Source organism: Naegleria gruberi (genome assembly GCF_000004985.1).
Source record: "Naegleria gruberi genomic scaffold NAEGRscaffold_3, whole genome shotgun sequence".
In the NCBI taxonomy this organism is placed as follows: Eukaryota; Heterolobosea; class Eutetramitea; order Acrasida; family Naegleriidae; genus Naegleria; species Naegleria gruberi.
The window spans coordinates 737,581-758,866 of record NW_003163324.1 but is presented as its reverse complement, the minus strand read 5'-3'; the positions used below and the strand labels follow the sequence as shown (position 1 = coordinate 758,866).

Genomic DNA, 21,286 nt, shown 5'->3' with positions numbered 1-21,286 from the left:
TTTTAATATTTAATAAATTTTTTAATATTTTAATATTTATTATTGTAAACTCGAGTTTAAATTTCAAAAAGAATTTAAATATCCATTCTTGCCCAATTGTAAACCTTAGTTTGAATTGGAATGTGTGCAATTTCACTGATTGGACCAATTGGAATAGCCTTAAGAGCAACACGAACAAGAATTTGATCCTTGCCATCAGTAGAATGCATAATATTGTAAATTCCTCTTCCAGTATTAGAAACTGCACTAGTAATTCCACCTCCCAAATAATTTTGATAATCATACATTTGATTAATTTCTTCTTGATTAGCTGAAGCTCTATCAACGCCAATCATACTCCAAGTATTTGATCCAGATGAAGGAAGACTTGATTGAGCATTACCTGGTGAGAAGGCAAATAATTGAGCCTTATAACTGTGAATTGAAGAGTAAACGAATTGAGTTGGATCCAAATCAATGGATTGAATGGAGGCAGAACTACCCAAAACAACTGAGAATAATTTTTGTGGCAATTTAACTGGTTCATCTTCATGTCTAATCAAAACTGAAACAGTCTTGGTTGAGGCATCATATGAAGTCCACAAGTAATCAACATACGAGTCCAAAGGAGCTGACAAGGCAACAAGTTTTGGTGACAAGTATGCTCCATTAGCAGTCAAACTGAAAACACCCAAATAATAAGTATACTTATTATTGACATCTGGGGCAAACAATGCAGTAGCATAGAGGGTATTAGTATTGGATTCATAGAACAATCCAGAAATGACCAATGAAGGAATGACGACAGTAGCATTGAATTGAACATTGGTAATGTTAATCTTGAGAATATCATAGGATTGTTTAGCATGTTCATAGACAAAGACTTTGTTGGCTGGAGAATTTTGCAAATCAGTTTGCATTGGAGACGAATCATCACTGAACAAGTAGAAGAGTCTCTTGTTGGAATTATCTACGGCAGTAACAGAGTTAATAATTCTACCAGAAACTTTTCTTGGAGCACCAGAAGAGTATAATTGAGAATCACTAACTGATAGGTCATTCCAATTCAATACAGGAACAACTTGACCAGACAAGATATCGATACCAACCAAAGATGCAGAGCTATCTTGATTTTGAACGACACCAAAGACCATTTCTTGAGTGGCTTTGATAGATCTAGTCTTGGCAAAGAATTTTTGACCTTCTGGATGGAATTCAACTGCTTGCTTCTTTTCAATATGGCTAGCCATAACAATTCTCTTAGATGATGCAGGAGTAATCATGATATCAATGCATTGATGGAAAATTGGTTCAGTTGGCTTGTTTGGATTGTAACGAACTCTGATAACATGTCTACCAGTTGTACCTTGTGGATTCAAATATAATGGAATTGATAAATTGGTTCTTGTCCATTGTCTGACAGGGAAATAATCAGTCAAAACACTTTGAACAGTGAATTGAGAGTCATCAGGATTTTCACCTGAGGCAACTGAAACGTCAAGCCATCCAGGATGACCAACACTGTAGTGATTCAAATTTTGTTGAAGGTCGATATTATAGGTTTTACCTCTTTGGAAAGTTGCTTGGACTATTCAAATCCAAAAAATAAATAGAAAATATTTAAATGTTAAAGATAATTTGCAAAATACAAACCTGGACCACTTGGTAAAGAACCACAAGGACCTTTAAATTTAAAACAGGTCGGATCACCAAAGTCTGAAATATTCAAACCTCCTCTCTGTCTAGGATTAAAGACACACATATGTGAGTGGACAGGCGCCATGCTTTGCATAATGACGAGGAGCATCATTGTGCTACATAAAACAAGGAGGTTGGCAACTCCCTTGTTTGGTGTGAAGGTTGGTCGTGTTTGCATTTTTTTTGAGTAAGAGAGATGGTGAATCTCCAAGTGTAAACGAAAGTTGTGTTGCACTGCAGGATTCTTCCAAAATACGGAGTTGCCAAAGATTTTGCGGAGGAGAAATGTGGGGGAAAATGTGGGGGAAATTATTATTGTAATAAATTGCGGAGTTGATGGTTAGGCATTGTAAAGATTCTCAAAGGTTGATGCAATGAGGTTGATAAGAGATTGTTTGGCCTCATTATTAGTTGGGTTTTGTGAGTACATGAAATTTTCATTGGATAACATATTTGATTGCTGTATGTTATCAAAGTATTTGAATTTAAATCTTGATAAGAGCATTGAAAAGTGTCCCTTCAACTCAAAGTCATCAGTTTGATTAACCTTATCGTTCATATGAGACATTACTCTGAGGTAGGTCAGAATGACAATTAATTGTCTCAGTGAAAAAGTGTCATGTCCAGAAATTTCAATTATTTGTTCCAACCACTGAATAAATATCAAGATCATTTCAATGTATTGATCATTTTCAAGGGTGGGTTGCATTATTGAGAAGGCTAAATCCATAACATTATTGTAAGAAAAGTGTTTAGAGTCATTTCTAGTAAAGACAGCACACAAATAAATGTGAACAATAAAATTAAAAGGAAAGCTCTGCAGCTTTTCCTCTTCTCCATTCAGATAGAATTTAAATTGATCCTCAGTAAATTCTTTACATTCCATTAAATCTTGAAGAAATACTAAAAGGGAATCCTTACAAAAATTCAAATCCTTAGTTGGGTCCGACCCAAATATAAAGTGGGTGACATAGTTTAGGCAAACGGAGAAGAATTCATCATATTGTAGAGATCCAACATCTCCTCTCCTTGAAGAGATATTTGACATCATATTGGCAGTGCTCGTTACAAACATGTGGAAGCATTTGTACTGGTGTGTAATCCACTTGTTATGAATTGTACGATTGAGAATATCAATTTTCTCTTTCATTTCATTCTTTGGGATGGAAATTAGAGGGATTTTTCTTTGGTTTTTTAAAATTGAATTTCCAATAAAGAATACTCTAGGATGTTGTGTTTTCTTGTAGATTAATTCGAGAAATCCTTCAAATATCATAGATAGAGATGGCCTAATTTTAAGAGCCTCCAATATTAGTTTTGAATCATCATGTAGCTCTGGAGATTTGAATGGATTTTTCAGTAAATAATTCAAACAATTTGAGAACTTGTCAACAAGCACTGATTCACTACTAAGTAAAATGATAGCTTTCTTTTGTGGTGCAACTATTTTAGATTCAAGAATTTCCATACTGAATTCATTGATTATTTCACTATCAGCCGCCCAATCAAATCTACAAATCATCTCGTTCAAGTAATACTCCATCAGTGAAGAAATGGTAACATTTTTCATAATTGCCAAAAAACCTAAACATAATCTTGCAAAATTAATATGCAATTCAATCCCCAATCCAAAATTATTATTAATCATATCAAAACATCTTTCATTAATCATATTTGAAAATATCTTTTCAAATTGTTCTCCTCGAGTATTCTTCATGAGTTCATTATTAATTTCTCCCATCATTTCAAATTCAGTCTCACCATTATTTCCACCTCTCACTCTATTACAATTCCTCAACAACATCAAACATGTATTAATAATCCTCTGCTTATCCGAAAATTCTCCACTCTCCAACAAAGTCTTGTATAATATTAAATAAATCATAGATATTACAGGCTTTGTAAGTGGAGCTAGCCACTCTGATTTTCGCACCAAACGGTCCAATAATTGTATCAATGAAGGATAATCATCCAATAACAATTTAAAAAGACTCAAATCATGAACATTCCGATAGGTCATCTGAAGCAAATGATGAATAGCTTGCAGTTCCATATGAGAGAGCATCTTTTTTTCATCAATATAATCAACCCATTGCTGCAGATGATTATTCGTGAAAGAGTTTGATATCAAATCGAGAATCAGCACCATCAAAATCAAGCGATTTTTTATTTTTTTTTAATTTCGATTTTTTTCTGGATATTCTTCTTATTTGAAATGATCAACATTTGCGTGGTGATTGATATTATTGCTTGTAGAATAGTTTCAAATTCAATCAGCAGCCTTATTGCAGTTAATGTTAAAAAATCTGTTCTTGACAAATTCAATGTCATCACTCAATTAATTTTATTAAAAAAATGGCATCAGGAAATGCGATCGTTTTGGATTCTATGCGTAGACTCATGAAAGTCTATGAAGAAACTGGAGGAAAGGAATTACAAATTAAAGATCAATTGGATGATGAAACTAGAAAGAATGTATTTGAAGCTAACAAGATTTTATTGGTTAGAAAATTAGACTTGACAAGAGAAGTACGTTATTTTTCATCGTTACAAGTTTTATATTGAAGAGAAATTTTCATGTTTATATTCGAAACATTTCTAATACTGATGGTAATGATGTAAAAAATGTTCGTTAATATTCGGATAATGTTATTGTGATGGTTATAACAAATAGAAAATCAATGAAAGAGATGAGGCCATGAAAAAGAATAAGAATAATACACGTGTTATTAAATTGAATCAGAATATCAAGAAAATGTTACGATATCTGAGAAAGGATTATCAACATTTGGAATCTATTCACAAAAACGCTGCCAAGGTAAATTATTTCTTTCTAAAATTATATATTTAATTTATTCGAATCACACAATTTCATTACAAAACCATTTGTAAATCCTTTTGAAAAGAAAAAATTCTTTGGAAAACAAGCAGATCCAAGAGAATTAGCCCAACAACAAGAAGACCTCAAACTCTTAAATCTTCACGTCACACAAGTTGAAAAGCTCGATAAACGAAGATTTGAAAATGGAGGTGAACCTCTCGACTCTAAGGAAGCATCCAAAAGAAAGGAACTCTTCTCCATCAATGAAGAAGACAATACTCCATCACAATCCAAACCACTCATCTCTGAATTCCTACTCAATGAGGAAGATTTACCACAAGATGCTCGTGATTATGGTAATTTACCTCGAATTAATATTGAGGAGAGTTTAACTCAAGTACAAATGTATAAGAAGCAAATGGATCAAGGTTTGGATGCCTTCTCTAAAAAGATTGAAAAACTCAAACACATCACTGATGATATTGGATCTGAATTGGATGAACAGAACAAGTTATTGGAAAATATTGGGGATAAGGTTGATAATGAATTGGAGAGATTGAAGAATTTGAATGAGAGAACTGAGAAGGCAAACAAGTTGGCAAATCAATCGACAAAGATTTGTCTAATCATGTTGGCTGTTAGTATTATTACTGTTATTGTTGGAGGTGTTGCAGTGTGGTTGGTTTATTTCTTTACGCCAAAGTAATTTCTCAGTGTTACACTTTCAAAATTATTCAACCAAGTTCTCCCATTATTTAATATATCCTAATATTAAATTTTATTATTATTTGTATTTTGTTTACAATATTATGTTGTGTATTTATTTCAATAGTTATTTCTCTCAACGCTTTGTTGTCTTCACTCTCTCAACATCATGATTAATTTTCGGGATATGTTGATGATGACAATATCGGAATTTGCTGCAAGATAAGATGAAAGGAAGTTTGATGAAAAAATGCCAAACACATTCCGAAAAAAATTTCTCAAATTTTCGCTCAGCATCAACAAGTGGAGACATTCCGTGCTACGCCAAATAGTTGAAAGAGAATACAACCTAAAGGAATAGAAAATAGTAATAATTATTATAGTATTATAATAGTAAAAGAAAGATGGCAAAGGAAGGTGAAGGTGATGATAGATGGATTGTAAACGACCTTGGTGTGACTGGTAGAAATGTCGGAAGATGGCATTGGACTGATGAAGATGTCTTACCTTGGTGTAAGGATCAATTAAAATCACTCCTGAAGAAGGTTGAATGTTACTCTGAAGGTAATATGAAGATTACCACAACAACTGTTAGCCATGTAAAAGGTGAAGCCTCTGTAATGAATCGTAAACGTAAACTAATTTCAATCTTTGAGTTGGATGTTGAAATTGGATGGAGTGGTTATATTCTATTGGGAGAAGCCTCTGATTTGTCTGATACTGATTCCGAAAAGTGTATTGTGGCAAAGGGTAAAATTAAAATCCCTTATCTCTCTCAAGAAATTGATCAAGGAGAAAGTTTTGAAATTAATGTAGATTTGGACACTAGTTGCAAGAAGAATGAACATAAAGTCATAAAGGAAACACTCAGAACTAAAGGATTGGAAACAATCAAAACAATTGTGAATAAGTTTTTGCTTACTCTCAGAGATGGAGCCAACATTAGAGAAAAATATCAACTCTGGGAACAACAAGAGCAAGAAATTGTAAAGAAAGTTAATAGTTCAAATAATTTATCTGAATCAGGATCCACTAGTAATAGAAATGTAACTGAATCTATTGTTGGAATTGGAGGTGCTCATGTTAAGGAAGATCAAAAGAAGAAGGTTGAAATTCACATTACTGAAAGATTTGTTGGAGCACCACTTCCAAAGATTTTTGAAATGCTCACTGAACCAAATATTATTTCTCATTACACTCAAAGTCGGGCTGAGAGTGACAAGAGAGCTGGAGGTAAATTCTCCCTCTTTGGTGGAAAGGTTAGAGGTGAATTTATCGAGTTTATTCCAAATGAAAAGATTGTACAAAAGTGGCGATTTGAAGATTGGCCAGAAAATGACTATTCCACTGTGACAATTTCATTTGAAAATAGAGGAGGTGGTGAAACTATCGTAAAGCTTGACCAGGTTGGTATTCCATACAAGGATTCTAATGGTTATTTCGTTAAGGAAAAGGTACAAAGTGGGTGGGAGACCAACTTTTTCCAACGTTTAAAGGTTTTAACTGGTCAAGTAATTGGTTCCAGTGGTTTTTAAATATCAAGTTATGGTGAATAAATTCTTGAAACCAATTTAAACCAAAATCAATGTTTCAGTTAAGAACTTTATTCAGTCTTGATTGAGATTCTCATGTGGCTGTTATCTTCAACAAAATCGTGGTCTACGGACCATCCTTGATCTTTCATCAAGAGCATGAAGGTTTCTAGTTCAACATTCAAATTATTATGATTTACAGTTTCTTCATTTGAACTCAAAATCTTGGTAACAATAAACATGGCCTTGAATACATCCATTGTTTGAGCCTTTTCCTCAAACAATACATGAATGAAATCCTTATCTTGAATAATTGTGAATCTGTTTGATATCAATTGTTTGTAATGATAATTTTGAACTAAACTCTCAATTTGCTTAATATTTGTATTGATTTTCACTTTGCTCTGATAGGAATCCAAAAATGGCAAAACAAATTTTTCTCTTTCAGAAACCTTTGATGGATCCAAAACAGCTCTATCCTTCAAGTATTGAGAGCAAGCTATCAAAAATCTTTGCTTATTCAAAACTTTCAGTTTTACATTTGAAACAGCCTTGTACAATGAAAATAATTGAATCACAGAAAGTACGCAAAATATTGGAAACACTTTTGCAAACACGAATTGAGTTCCAAGTGAAAGTGCAGAACTCACAAAAATTCCCAAAGTAGTACCAATTAGAGAGCAAGCCAGGGCTTGACTTGTTGCCTTAGCAGTCACATCAGCCAAATTGTCAGATTTGGCAAATGACTGATTCATGGCAGCTCTAGTTGCACTAGCTGCAAAACAGCTTACATTCTTTCCAATATTTGCCAAACTGGCTTGAGCAATAAACCAGGATGGTCCAGTAATTGGTGTGGTTACTTCTAATAACGCACTTGCTACGAGAGCATATTCTCCTCCCATTCTCCAAAATTTTGGATCTGCATCAAAATTAGTATTGACCTTACTTGCAAATAATATACCTCCTAATTGACCAAGTCCATCTTTAATTACCCAAGCTAAAGCACCTCCTAAAAAAGCAAGAAAGTACTCATTTCCTCCTAATGCCAATTGTGAGGTTATTCCGGCTGCATGCAATAATGATTGCATTGTTAATACTCCTGAAAAACTTCCAGCTGTATATTGCAATGCTTGCCATTTACAATAATTAATATAATTACTAGAGACTGAGAGTGGATAATTCTTTGGTAGAAAAACACTGATCATTCTCTTCTTCCAATGATTGAATAAATAATTAAATTTTGATTGATTGTTCAATGTTATTGATTGATGGTTATTGTCTTGTTTAATATTATCAATATTTCTCACTTGTTCGATATTTAATTTTGAAAGCTTATTATTCTCACCACGGGCAAACCATGAAACATGTTGTTTTACAACGATTTTATCAATATCATGTTCGGAATTGGTTTTCTTATTATCAATAGACTGGAATCGTAATACACCACCAATTACATGAATTTTGTTTGGTTTGCTTCTATTCTCCAATAAACAATAACTCGATTTTTTAGACGATTTTGTGAGTAGAGAGGATTTAAGTCTTTTCATTTTTTAAAGTGTTAATGGAATAGTGGATTTGTTTGTTAATAAAGGTGGATTCTCAGTAGTTTATTCTTCTGTGGTCTCATTGTCTGTAGAAGAAAGCTTTTCTTCAATGTTTTGAATTCTCTTCTTTAGGTCAGAGACTGTCAAAGACCTTCCCATATTCTTTTGTTTGGATTCTTGTTGATGAAGTTTCAATTGTCTTCTGATATCGTCAACAGAGGTAATTGCTGTTGCCTGTCTCTGCCTTGATGCTGGTGATTGGGCTCTGTGGGATGATGCTGCAAAGCTCTCTTGCTTTGAGGATTCATATTGTGCAATCTTGGCCAATTGTCTATGAATGTATTGTTGGAAAGGTTCACTACATTTTAACAAGTGGTTATTGATACCAACACTTGGATGGTTCTTTTTGAATTCATATAGTCTGTATAGACCAGTATGAGTACTATCCTTATTACTTATCAAGTTGAAAATATCAGTGAGTTCATCCTGTACTATCTTTTCATTTGAAACAGTGGATGGTTGTTGAAGAGGGTATGCTTGCTGAATTTGACTGGCTGTAACACTATTTCTTGGAGGTTTGCTTATCGTTTGTGCTGTAATATTAGGGGTAGTAGTGGATGGAACAGTTGCTTGTGAGTTTGTACTGGAAGAAACTGTTGTTTGAGCAGAGTTTACCATCAATTCAATATATGAAATAATTAGTGGATTTTTGTGGGTAGGGATAAGTCCAAGACATGATCTGATAGTTTCTCCTTTAACCTTCACAAGTTCGTTAAGGATGGTTTTAATGGTTCTAAGTGGTAGATCATTCCTGTCCTTGAAGAATGTTGGTGGGTTATGAGTTAAGAAGCTGTGAAGATCCATCAACAAAATATCAACATCAACTCTGTCAATAGTTGCAGCGAGTGCTTTTGTTAATTTGATCAAGCACTTGACAACTAGCTCAGTATATTTTTTCAACGAAGTATTTGCATATGAATATTCTAACAAGTGAATCAGTGAGGTATAGGAATAGGTTCGATTTGAATTTTCCAAAACTTTCAACATTAAAGAGTTCAACCCTCTTAATAATTCCTGTCCATAGTCGAGACTAGGTAATCTTTCGTCCAACAGTCTGCTCAGTAGTTGGTCGATCATTCTTTGTAGTGTCTCTTGTGGTACAAAAGCAGCCATTTGTCTATTACTAAAAAGTTGCATAAGTGTTGAAAGGAGATATTTACATATTCTTGTAGAGACTAAACCAGCAGATGCCTTCTCAAAAGAGTACTGCGTATTGTCTGTTAGGGACTCGACCAATTCTTTAAGGTATGATAAAATAGCCGGTCTGCAAGACTCATCTTTAAACATGGAGACTAGGGTCTTCAGAGCATTGATGGCTATCTCAGATCCATGGTCGTTTGTATTGATTGCCTTTACTAGCTCTCCAATAGAATGACCAGATATTAACTCTTCCTTCTTATTATCTCTTACTGGAGATCGCTCTGGCATCCTTGGTGTAATATTTCCTGGCATTGGGCCATTTGCTGAATTGTACACATCATGCATTGGTGTTTCTGCTTCTACTGGAGAGTCATGATTCACTTCAATCTTATCCAAATCTAACTTGTATTCGTCAACAGTTGCAATGCCTGTAATGCCTGTGGAGAATTGTAATTTTGGAACAAAGGTGTTTGTAATAGGTTTTGTCTTTGGTGAGGAGGGTGATGGAGATTTGTTTGGTGAGGTTGCCAAAGTCTTTGAGATATTGGCCCGTTTTTTGACAGTCTTTGGCACTTTTGACCCCTCTTCTTCCTCTGTCTGTCTAGTATCCACACTAAGAGATTTACTAACATCTCTTAGAGTAATTTTCTTATCACCTCTGATAGAGTTGGAAGGTGTTGTTGGTAGTGTGAGGGATTGAGTAACAGGTGGAGGTTGAGATTCCACCTCAGTAGAAGGGGCATACTTTTGAAGAAGAAGTGAGAAACCTTTTTGATGGGCAGCTTTGAGTTCTCTAATTCTCTTAAAGACAAAGTCATATCCTCCATTAGAAATAATTTCACCCAATATTGCCTCTGCTAATTTCCTTGTATCTGAACCAGCCTTTGTTAAGTAATCGAGTATTGGCTTCACCAGAGGAGTAAATAAATCCACATTCTTATTTTTCATTTCTACTATATGTTTGTGCATAAATTCAATAATTTCCTTCTTGCCTTCAGGGTTTCCTTTGTCGCTTGCTATGGATTTAGGGAATATTTTGAGCATACTCTCAAACTGAACTATATTTAAATATTTCTCCAAAGATTCTAGTGCACATGTCCTCACTGCCTTGTTATTGTGCATAGATTTCGAAATAACACTGGGAAGGAGAATCTTGATAAACTTTTCCATTTCTGGGCCAACTGCCTCTGAGATCAGGTCAATCAATAAAAGTGTAGATATCACTACTTTGTTATTATTGTCTTCCAATCTTTGTCTCAATGCATGTATCAGTTCAAGAATGTTTGGTAAAATTCTTTTGTGGGCATCATTTACGATAATTTTTTCTACAGTTTGAATTGCTTCAAGTCTTGTCATCCAATTCTTATCTTCCATACTGTGATAAATCTTTGGGTGAAGTTTTGGTAAAATGTCACATCTTGGAAGTGTGTCATACATTGCACTACTGACTTTAAGTTGTTCTCCCTTTACTTTTCTTGTTGGTTCAGGAGGTTTAGAATCAACTTTTGAAAAATCCTTTTTTACCATGTCTAGAAGAGCTGGTTTAACATCTCCCAAAAAGTTCAACAAGCCCTCTCCCATGAACAACTTCATGGAACATAACATTTTGATGCATCCTTTCTTAATAATTGGATTACTATTCCCAAGATATTTTTTAGAAAATTCAATTAATTCCGAACTATTAAAGCAAGCAATACTGAATTCAGTAATAACCTCTCCTAACCATTCCAAAACTGATCCAATCAATTTTGGAGGCATTTTGTCAGTCAAAGTTTCTGAAATCTTATTAAAAACAAATTGTGGATTAATTGACTCGCACACTTTCTTCATAGCTTTCTGAATAATTATATCAACTTTAGGTGTAGCTAATTTTTCAATCATCCACTGAAGTGTTGGTGGTATATTAACCTCTGATAACTTTCCCTCTGTTGAGGAGAGAACACGTTCTATTATTTCGAATATCTTTTCCAAAACCTTGGCATTAGACTCTTTAGTACCTGGTTTGTATTGGAATAATGAAATAATGTGTTCATGCTTTGTTTGAAGGTCATTCTTGTCGAGACTACTAATTACAGATTCAATATGATTCAATGAGAGCATTCTATCATTCCAATTACTGTTGGCTAGTTGTTCAACAATATTTCCTCCAAACAAATTATTGGCTTCCTCAATAACATCAGAACTAGATAAACTTTGAATTGATTCCGTTTTTTTAAGGGATATTGACTTTGATACTAATGGCTTCGAAGAAGGCTTCTTAGCGAGAGATGATGTACTAGATCTAACTGGGTTAGTATCTGCTCTTGAGCTAGGCCTAAGTGTGACTGAGCTAGTTGTCTTTGGAATATTTGCAGGTGCTGTCTTCTTTTCTATGGATTGAGAAAGTTTTTTTCCAACACCATCAGAAGGAGGTGATCCATACGATTCCAGATATTGAACAATCTTTTCCTTCATGTAAGAGTCGAGTTTAAGGAATAAATTTGTATAATCAGTGTCCCCAATAATAAATAATAATCTTGCCAAAGTTTTGCAACACAAATCTCTAACCTCTGAACTTGCATCTTCACAAAACGAAAGCAAATTATTAACCAAATTTTTTAAAGCCTTTTCTAAATCCTTCTTCTTCTTGTTTTGGAAGCATTTGTCGATGAATGTAAATATTTGAAGTTTCTCAGAGGTAGAGGCTGTCTTGTTGTTCATTGCAGAGAAAATAGTTTCCAACATATCTGTAAAGGGAAATGAACTAACATCAAATGAAACTAAACACTCTATAGTCGAATCAGAAAGATTTTTTTCTTTCAGTTTTGTAAGTAATCGTTCGTAAAATGGCTTTGCTGATGATGTAAAATCTGTTTTTAAGGCTTTAGAGAATGCACTTAAGCATTCAATACTTTCCTTCACAACAACTACATTTTTCTCTCTTTGAATAATTACATTAATCTGAGATAATATTTCAGAATAGTCGGCTTTCTTAATATTGAACGTTTCCAAGAGTTGTTTGAGCTCTTTAAGAGCATCTCTCTTAATAATCCACTTGGCGTTAGTAACATCATCATACCAATCCTTTCTTATTTTATCGTTAAGGTCTATAATTTCTCGTTTAGCTTTCAGCTCTTCTGATGCAGCAGTAACCAAATTCTTAATACTGGCTGTTGAGTTATAAACGCTTGCCAGTCTTGAAAATCTGGTTGGTTTAGGTGACTTGTCCTGTAATAGATCGTATTCATCTTTAAGTGCTTTTAATTTACTTCCTTTGACATCTTTAAGATGTGGCTCTACTGTTTCGTATCCAAGCCATTTAAAAGTTTCTATTGCAAGCTTATGGGACTCTTCTCTTGAGCTGGCATCTTCAAGAATAGTAGGTAAACTTTGAAGAATCATTTTAGGTGGAATGGTGGGAAAACCAAAACATTGTACGGCTGACTTTACAATTCCAATGCATTGAGAACGAACCTTTGCTTTCTTACTACTGAAAAATGCTTTGAGAACTGTAAGAATAGCTGCTGGATCACAAGTTTCAAAATATAATAGGATAATATCCGTTGATTTTTGTTGCACGGAGCTCTTTGATGAGAGACCTTTATCAACCAGTAGGTTGATAAACTTTTCTGCCGAGTTCTGAACATTTTGGTATCTATTAACATAGTGAAATAGGGTTTCTACTCCTTTTTCTAAAATATTTGGGTGTCTATTATTTAGGGTTTGTGTCAATTCAGTTTCTATCAATTATTTTGTAATATTTGTTCAAAATTAAAACTTACCACTATCTTGAAAAATGCTATCGTTTGTATCCTTTGTTTTGAATTTTGTGATTAATTCATCCAATTCGTCTACTTTCTTTGCCCAAGCAGGTTTATCTTCTCCTCCTTCCGATTGTTGTTTTGATCGTTCCAATTCTTCCTTCAACAAGGTTTCAAATAGAGTTGTAGAATCTTGAGATGAAGATGCTGAGTCTCCATTTAAATTATTTTCGGGAATTGGTATTGATTTGTTCAGTTCATTTTGTGGGCTTGGTTTGTTGATCGGATTTTGTTTCTTTGGCACAGTACCTACTTTGATATCAGATGCCGGAGTTGATGGTTTGCTATTTTTTTCCTCTTTAACAGTTGATGAAGAAGTCTTGATTGTTTCAGATGTTGGTGATGATATTTCGCTGTTATTATTTTCTTCGGTTGGGATGTTTACAGGAGGTGCATCAGAAATAAAGTTATTGATGTTTTTGCTTGATATAAGGAAGTTTGATAATTCTACAGATGCTGTTGGTGATATGTTTGCTGGTGGAGGATTGAGAGATGTTGAGGCTGAAGGGGGCCTCAATAGTTTATCTGAATTGTTTGATGAAATTTTTGGTTTTTGTGATTTATTCTTCATCCTTTCTTCCTCTTTTCTAAGCTCTTCTTCGAGCATCTTTTGAAAGATGTCATTGCTAGAAGGAAGAACAATTTCTTCATCGTTTTCCATTTTTTTTAAATTTTTGTTATTGGATTGTGTTTTGGCGGGAGATAACTACAAGAACCAATTAGCGCGTAAAATGTTGTGACTGTCAAGATCAAGCAAAAGAGAATACCTTCGATCTTTGGGTCACTAATATCTTGGTTTATTAGTGAATTGGTGAGTATGGACTGGTTTATCTTTAAGGTTCATTACTTGTTTTACCTTTCGTTTAGTTGTAATTTTAACTCCACTCAGATTATTTGCTTTTCCTGCAACATGTTTTTCATGTGTAGTATCAAATGATGTTGGCAAGCCCAGACTTTTCATTAATTGTAAGTTTTCATCTTCCTCAACTGAAGGAATGGAGAACTCATCATCAGATGTCGATTGACCGTTCGATTTACCATATTTACTGGTATTTCTTTCTCTTTGTGATTGATAAATATTTTCCGAATTATTATTTACAAGATTTGGTTGTTGTTCAAAATTGGTTATCTTCTTTCCACTATTTGTTGATGGTAAATTATTAATTTTTTTATCTGATGTATTCCTATTACTATCTTGTGATACCACCTTTTTAGGGTTGGATGTTTTTTGTTGTACGTTATTGTTATTATATGGTTGATAACGAGATCCCGAATCACTACTTCTGTATTGTTGTTGGTGTGGTCTTGTTTGGTCTTTAGGCATTTTTTAAATATTATCGGATGAGGAAGGTGCTCTGTTGCTTGAAGTGAAAGTATTGGTGATGGATTCAAAAACATTCTGTTCACCAGCACTGTCATAGTATTCATCTTCACTCTCAGTGTTATGCTCATGAAGAGCTTTTTGCTTTTGTTGGAGTTTAAAGTAGACAAGGAAATAGAAAATGAATAAAATCCAATCCAAAACATTAATGAGTGTAGCAATCTTAATATTAGTGAGATGGGAGAATTCTGGAGTAATATTAGAGATGAATAGTGAAATAATGGAATAAGTTAGTCCAATATTAAAAGTGATGTAACCTGTCAATACACAACAAGAGAGTCCTATTAAGCAACAAAAAGGATTATTTGTCAAATTCTCATGAAAATATTGGAAAAATTTGTGATTCTTCTTCACTCCTCCAGTAAGATGACTATCCAAAGTGTAGACCTTTGAAATAATAATTGAAATAAATACTCCTTTTGCTTTTCAAATAACCTACCTTTACCACAAATGCAAAAAGTACTGAAATTACCAGAACTAGCAAAAATTTGACAAACTCTATAAATGTGATAATCACAATTACAGACAAAAATTGTGCCTGTAGAAAGTTAGTGAGTGATTTTTCATTATTTGGTGCATATTCACTCACAAATGAATCTATCATTACATAGACACTCGATGCTGAAACTGAAAATATTGTAGTCGGAACAAGACATAACAATATTACAATAAATTCAAAGACATTCTTTGAATGCCTTTGATGATTATCAGTTCTACTATAAACAACAGCATTTCTGAAAGGAAGAAGAATATCGTTTTCATCCTCATCCGATGCTATACTATCATCATCACCTCCAAAAAATTGATTAAAACTACTTGAAGTCGATCTTGAATCAAATCCTCTCTGATTAATAACGGTTGTTCCTGGTGCAACAGAAGGTGAAAATTCCGAAGTACTATTGAAAATATGAATCAATATTGCTTTCCAAAATAATGTGTCATAAACTTACTGTGTGCCACTGCTATTTGGGACAGTTAATTGTGGTGATGAAGTTCCTGTTGTTGTTGTATCTGTTGTAAGATTAGGTATAATGTTGCTGGTAGTGCTCATAATAACTGTTAGAGTAATAATCAATCGCAACTTTAAATATATTGCTAGCTGGGTTTCCACTCAACTTTTTGTAAATAAAAATAAATTTTTTAATTTAAATTTTTTTATTGATGAATTTTTAAAAAAATGAGAAGAGTCTTCACAAAGAACCAAAAAGCAGTCTCTGCCTTCCTTTCTACCAAACATCAACAATATCATACCCAAAGCTCTATTTTGAGTGTTGCTACCAACGCCAAAACAAGAGTTACACCAACATCATTGAACTCTCAAGTTTATGAAAATCCAAACGCTAAACGAGTAGCTGTTGAAAAGAAATACCTCCGTAAAGCACAAGCTGCTTGCGATAAGAGAAATCCCGAGACTGTCGAAACTACCGTTCAAAATATTATTGAAGATTTAAGAATTAATAATGTCCCTGTTCCTTCAATCGAAGTTTATACCCAATGTATTAATGCTTTGGTTAAAAGCCAAAAGTCTGACAAGGCCCACAAATACTATGATATGATGATGCAACACTATAGTCTGACTCAAATTCCAATTAGTTTACTCGTATATATGATTAATGCCTGTAAATATAAGAAGGAAGAAGTTAGAGCTGTTGACTATTTCAATCAATTCAAGGAAAAGTTGAAGATTCATGAAGAAGCAGGTGATTCTATTCCACATAGAGATGAAATCATTACTAGAGCATATACAAATTTAATTAACAGTATGAGTAATGTTTTGGACAAGGAAAAATGTGATCTCTATTTTGAGGAATTTAAGTCAACATACGGAGAAGATAAAGTTGATTACTCATTATATGGATGTATGATGAAAGTTAATTCTTTCCTTCAAAACTATGATGATTGTGCCAAGATTATGGATACCATCAAAGAAAGAGTTTATACAATCATTCCAACTGGAACTGATATGGCTGAAAACAATCCTTCAAAAGTTTTGACCCTCTTTTATAATATGATGATAACATCATGCCAAACACTAGAACAAACAGAAATTGTTAAAAAGCAAATGGAAGATGAACAAATAACTTATGACCATCAAACATATGTAAATTTGATGAAGAAATATCTTCAATTCGATGAATATAGCAAGATGTACGACCTCTATGAAAACCATTTGAAGTCTACCACTATACGAGCAAAGGAACCAGTTTTCTTCCTTTTGCTTGAAGCATGTTATCGTGAAGCCTTCCAAAGAGCTAATGAAGTTAAATCTACCACAGGAAATGACATTAGTAAGACAGCTATTTTTGACATGACTCGTATTAAGAGATATTGGAGTGAAATGAGAAATAAGTATGGCAACAAAGAACCAAGCGATGTTATGATTGAATCTCTCCGTAAAATTGTTCAAGAGAACAAGCAATTCAAGAAAGAATATAGATCAGAACTCAATAATCTCTTCAAGAAGCAAAAACTTGAAAAGATCGAACAACTCAAGAATATTCAAAATGAAGAAAAAAAGCAAAAGTAACCTCCTTAGCAATGGAAATAAATATGGATCGTTTAACTACAGTACAATACAAAAGCCATAAAATAATATTTCCATCTTAAAAAATTTAACAACAACCACGGAAACTGTTAACGCCACCACATTGAGGATTTATGTACATCAAAAATTCTTTCACAACAAGTAAGGAGCGACAACAACAATAACAACAACAACAATACTTATAAATCTAGGCAATGAGGTTGGGAAAATTAGTGCTTATTCTTTTCCTTTTATCATTGCTGTTTCTTACAGGAGTCGCCTTTGGTGCTTTTAAGAATACCGTTAAACCAGATAAAACAAATGAAAAGAAGGGGCTTGGTTTAATAACCAAAACCAAAAAAACTGTTGCTCAACAATTAGTCGATTTTATTTCAAAACCGTTTACTAAAGAACCAAAATCAAAGGAAACAAAAGGCATTTCGCCTAAAAACAAAAGAACAAAGAAAGCAAAGAAAGAAGAGGAAGATGATGGAGAAGAAGATGAAGAAATGAGTATAAGTAATAATGAGTCTGAAACAACATTAGTGAATGAGAAAGAAAATAATGATGAACTAAATCCAATGCAAAAATCATATAGCATCGATTCAGTTCAGAACCTACAACCAAGTGAAATTGAATCAGCAATCCCTAAAAAATGGCAATGTTTTAATATTCCTTCCAACGATCCAAAAGTTTGTAATGGTAGGGGAGTATGTGGATCAACTGATAATTGTGTTTGTTCAACAGGATTTACTGGTGAGAAATGTCAAACACCTGTATGTTTTGGAGTTGAAGGTACAAGTGATAAGGTTTGTTCATCATCTGGTTCTTGTATTGGAAAAGATATATGTCAATGCAAGAAAGGGTTCACTGGTTCAAATTGTGATCAGTTGGAAAAACCAAAATGTAATAGCATTGAGGCTGATTCGCCTAAGGTCTGTAATTCAAGAGGTAGCTGTACCTCCATTGATAGTTGCACTTGTAACGAACCAAATAATTGGGGAGGCAACTTCTGTCAATATCCAAAATGTAATACCATTCTTTCGAATGCTAATACAGTTTGTAATGGAAGAGGTACATGCGATTCTCCTAACAAATGTCAATGTAGTGAAACTAGCTCATGGGGAGGCATAGACTGCGAGAAGCCTAAGTGTTATGGTATTCTTCAAGGGGACAAAAATGTTTGCACAGGACAAGGAACTTGTTCTGGTGTTAATAAGTGTGTCTGTAATACCGGGTATGGTGGTGAGAGATGCCAATACCCTAAATGTAATGGAGTCTTATCAAATTCATCGTCCGTTTGTAATGGACATGGAAAATGTACTGCAACTGAAAATTGTGAATGTGTTGAAGAATACACAGGAAGATTTTGCGAAACAAAGAAATTAATGAAATGTTATGGAAAACCAGAAGATTCCCCACTTGCTTGTTCTGGAAATGGAATGTGTGTATCAACTGATAAATGTGTTTGTTCAAAAGGATTTACTGGTAAGATATGTCAAACACCTGTATGTTTTGGAGTTGAAGGCACAAGTGATAAGGTTTGTTCTGGAAATGGTAAATGTGCTGGAAAAGATGATTGTCAATGCAAGAAAGGGTTCACTGGTTCAAATTGTGATCAATTGGAAAAACCAAAATGTGATAATATTGAAGCTGATTCGTCACTTGTTTGTAATGGACATGGTAATTGTACATCCACAAATAATTGTGAATGTGTTGAAGAATACACAGGAAGATTTTGCGAAACAAAGAAATTAATGAAATGTTTTGGAAAACCAGAAGATTCCGCACTTGTTTGTTCTGGACAAGGTTTGTGTGTTGGAGATAATATGTGTAAATGTGATGAAGGATTTACTGACGAGAAATGTCAAACACCTGTATGTTTTGGAGTTGAAGGTACAAGTGATAAGGTTTGTTCATCATCTGGTTCTTGTATTGGAAAAGATATATGCCAATGCAAGAAAGGGTTCACTGGTTCAAATTGTGATCAATTGGAAAAACCAAAATGTAATAGCATTGAAGCTGATTCGCCTATGGTTTGTAATGGACATGGTAATTGTACATCCACAAATAATTGTGAATGTGTTGAAGGTTACACTGGAAAATTCTGTGGAACAAAGAAATTAGTGAAATGTTTTGGATTGGAAGAAGATTCACCACTTGTTTGTTCTGGAAATGGGTTGTGTGTTGGGCCTAATAATTGCTCTTGTGATCCTGGATTTACTGGTTCTCAATGTAACAAAGAAGTTGAAGCCAAATGTAATGGAATCAAGGCTTCTTCGATACATGTTTGCTCTGGGCATGGTGTGTGTGTTGAGGATAATATATGCAAATGTGATGAAGGATTTATTGGACCATTTTGTGGTATTGATATATCAGAAATCAAATGTTTTGGAATTAAGGCTTCTTCACCAGATGTTTGTTCTGGACATGGTAATTGCACTGCTAAAAATAATTGTGAATGTGAAGAAGGTTATATAGGTGACCAGTGTGGAAGATTAAATGTCATCAAATGTTTTGGAATCAATGCTGATGCTCCAGAAGTTTGTTCAGGTCGTGGAAACTGTACCGGCAAAAATACTTGTGAATGTGAGGAGGGCTATTATGGAAACCAATGTGGAAAATCATTAGCAATCAGATGTTTCAAAATTGACGCCACAGATCCAAATGTTTGTTCAGGTAATGGTGATTGTGTGAAAAACAATTTTTGCAAATGCCATCTTGGATTCAGAGGGCCAACTTGCGACAAGTCAACTGCATTGGATGTTATGGGTAATAAGACTTTTGTTTCATCCATCATGACAGCAATTCCAAAGGGGTTCACTGCCGTTGATAAAGAAGAATTCAAGCAAAATTATGCTGAGATGGCCAAGACTGGACAACGTTCAAACATTCCTGTTTGTTTTGGTATGCAAGCAATTAATGAAAAAGTTTGCTCTGGAAAAGGATCATGTACAGATACTGATACATGCGTCTGTTTGAATGCATACACTGGACCTATTTGTGAGAAGGAAAAAACTCAAGTTGAACTTGCTACCTCCATGAAGCAACAACAAAAAGAACAGGCCGCTGAAATGAAGCAAGTTTTCCAAAAGACAGAAACATCTGAAGACTTGGGTAAACAATCAGCCAAATTGATTAACAATAAGGTTAAAGAACTTAAACCAAAGCCTGCTGACATGAATGATGAGCTTAAACAAAAAGTTGTTAAAAGAATTACTGAAGAATTTGGAATTCAACTTGACGATGAAAGACAGAGTAAAATTGAAACAATAGTTTCAGGAATGGGATCTTATCCAAGTTTGGAACAACTTTCAAGAGTTCAAGAAACTATTGTAAACATTATGGTTAAATCCTCCCAAACTTTGAGAAAAAAGAAAGACACAGAGTATAAGAAAAAATTGAACGTTGTAAGAACCAAAATCAACCGTTCACCTGCATCTGTAGCTACTTTATCACCAATGGAATTAGTTTCGGCAGGAACAAGACCTATGGGTAGAGAATACTTGAATGCTGGTATTGGATGTCATAACATTGCAAAAAGAGGAGATGTTTTTTCAGATCTTAAATGGATCCACCCTTCAAATTTCTCAGCCACTTACGACACCTTGAGAGTATATTGTGAAGGGGAGTGGACTTTGGTTGGTTTATCAAGTTTAACAAACATCAGACCTCTAGATTTTGAAAGTGAAGAAAACGAAGAAAAACTTATGAGATTTGTGTATACAGCTCAATTTGCTCAGTTGGATCTTCGCAAATTCACCATTTCACCATATGGAGAGGTTAAGGTTATTCTTGTAAATGATCAAAAGACCACTTATTACAAATCAGCCTGCCCTTTCTCCAAGCTTAAATATTTCTGTACGAGTATGTGTCCATGTGCCACAAGAGTTTCTGAATCAGGAGAATGGAACCACCTTCAATCTCAGAACTCAATCATTCCACTTGGAAAAAATACACTTGTATTTATTAAGGAAGATTACCTTCCTGATGAATCTATCGTTGTTCTCGAAGCCTCATGGAAAGATGATAAGGATTTATCAACCAATTTCCTTAGTACAGATGACTTGTTGGAGGAATTGTACTAAATTGGGAAAATTGT

The 21,286-nt window shown here is 34.1% G+C and overlaps 9 protein-coding genes across 9 annotated transcripts; 4 read left to right on the top strand and 5 right to left on the bottom strand.

Annotated features, from left to right (window-relative positions):
• Nucleotides 1-4: 4 nt before the first annotated feature.
• On the bottom strand, nucleotides 5-1,853 carry NAEGRDRAFT_78087 (uncharacterized protein). Its single transcript, XM_002682297.1, has 2 exons — nucleotides 1,633-1,853; nucleotides 5-1,567 (listed from the first exon to the last, which is right to left on the bottom strand). The coding sequence occupies exons 1-2, from the start codon at nucleotides 1,787-1,789 to the stop codon at nucleotides 75-77; spliced, it is 1,650 nt and encodes a 549-aa protein (XP_002682343.1). The 5' UTR covers nucleotides 1,790-1,853; the 3' UTR covers nucleotides 5-74.
• Nucleotides 1,854-2,017: 164 nt separating this feature from the next.
• On the bottom strand, nucleotides 2,018-3,418 carry NAEGRDRAFT_62460 (uncharacterized protein; the record flags this gene model as incomplete). Its single annotated transcript, XM_002682296.1, has 1 exon — nucleotides 2,018-3,418. The coding sequence occupies one exon, from the start codon at nucleotides 3,416-3,418 to the stop codon at nucleotides 2,018-2,020; it is 1,401 nt and encodes a 466-aa protein (XP_002682342.1).
• A 614-nt stretch (nucleotides 3,419-4,032) lies between these two features.
• On the top strand, nucleotides 4,033-5,204 carry NAEGRDRAFT_62459 (uncharacterized protein; the record flags this gene model as incomplete). Its single annotated transcript, XM_002682506.1, has 3 exons — nucleotides 4,033-4,206; nucleotides 4,352-4,495; nucleotides 4,584-5,204. 3 exons carry the CDS (start codon nucleotides 4,033-4,035, stop codon nucleotides 5,202-5,204), a joined length of 939 nt encoding a protein of 312 aa, XP_002682552.1.
• A 270-nt stretch (nucleotides 5,205-5,474) lies between these two features.
• NAEGRDRAFT_77207 (Aha1 domain-containing protein) lies at nucleotides 5,475-6,776 on the top strand. Its single transcript, XM_002682505.1, has one exon. It carries the CDS (start codon nucleotides 5,608-5,610, stop codon nucleotides 6,736-6,738), a length of 1,131 nt encoding a protein of 376 aa, XP_002682551.1. The 5' UTR covers nucleotides 5,475-5,607; the 3' UTR covers nucleotides 6,739-6,776.
• Nucleotides 6,777-7,157: 381 nt separating this feature from the next.
• NAEGRDRAFT_1957 (uncharacterized protein) lies at nucleotides 7,158-7,940 on the bottom strand (the record flags this gene model as incomplete). Its single annotated transcript, XM_002682295.1, has 1 exon — nucleotides 7,158-7,940. A coding segment is annotated over one exon (783 nt), but the record flags the coding sequence as incomplete, so codon positions are not given.
• Nucleotides 7,941-8,342: 402 nt separating this feature from the next.
• Nucleotides 8,343-13,886, bottom strand: NAEGRDRAFT_62456 (uncharacterized protein; the record flags this gene model as incomplete). The annotated part of the gene is made up of 2 exons (XM_002682294.1): nucleotides 8,343-13,198; nucleotides 13,241-13,886. 2 exons carry the CDS (start codon nucleotides 13,884-13,886, stop codon nucleotides 8,343-8,345), a joined length of 5,502 nt encoding a protein of 1,833 aa, XP_002682340.1.
• Nucleotides 13,887-14,063: 177 nt separating this feature from the next.
• On the bottom strand, nucleotides 14,064-14,603 carry NAEGRDRAFT_62455 (uncharacterized protein; the record flags this gene model as incomplete). Its single annotated transcript, XM_002682293.1, has 1 exon — nucleotides 14,064-14,603. The coding sequence occupies one exon, from the start codon at nucleotides 14,601-14,603 to the stop codon at nucleotides 14,064-14,066; it is 540 nt and encodes a 179-aa protein (XP_002682339.1).
• A 1,234-nt stretch (nucleotides 14,604-15,837) lies between these two features.
• NAEGRDRAFT_45807 (uncharacterized protein) lies at nucleotides 15,838-17,187 on the top strand (the record flags this gene model as incomplete). The annotated part of the gene is made up of 1 exon (XM_002682504.1): nucleotides 15,838-17,187. The coding sequence occupies one exon, from the start codon at nucleotides 15,838-15,840 to the stop codon at nucleotides 17,185-17,187; it is 1,350 nt and encodes a 449-aa protein (XP_002682550.1).
• Nucleotides 17,188-17,399: 212 nt separating this feature from the next.
• NAEGRDRAFT_45806 (uncharacterized protein) lies at nucleotides 17,400-21,272 on the top strand (the record flags this gene model as incomplete). The annotated part of the gene is made up of 1 exon (XM_002682503.1): nucleotides 17,400-21,272. One exon carries the CDS (start codon nucleotides 17,400-17,402, stop codon nucleotides 21,270-21,272), a length of 3,873 nt encoding a protein of 1,290 aa, XP_002682549.1.
• Nucleotides 21,273-21,286: the final 14 nt, after the last annotated feature.

Bases quoted from the DNA above. Each gene is read 5' to 3' on its own strand.
- NAEGRDRAFT_78087 (XM_002682297.1), bottom strand. From the start codon at position 1,789: ATGATGCTCCTCGTCATTATGCAAAGCATGGCGCCTGTCCACTCACAT. The intron at 1,568-1,632 runs GTTTGTATTTTG...GGATTTGAATAG, and splicing joins TTCTTTACCAAGTGGTCCAG to TCCAAGCAACTTTCCAAAGA.
- NAEGRDRAFT_77207 (XM_002682505.1), top strand. From the start codon at position 5,608: ATGGCAAAGGAAGGTGAAGGTGATGATAGATGGATTGTAAACGACCTT.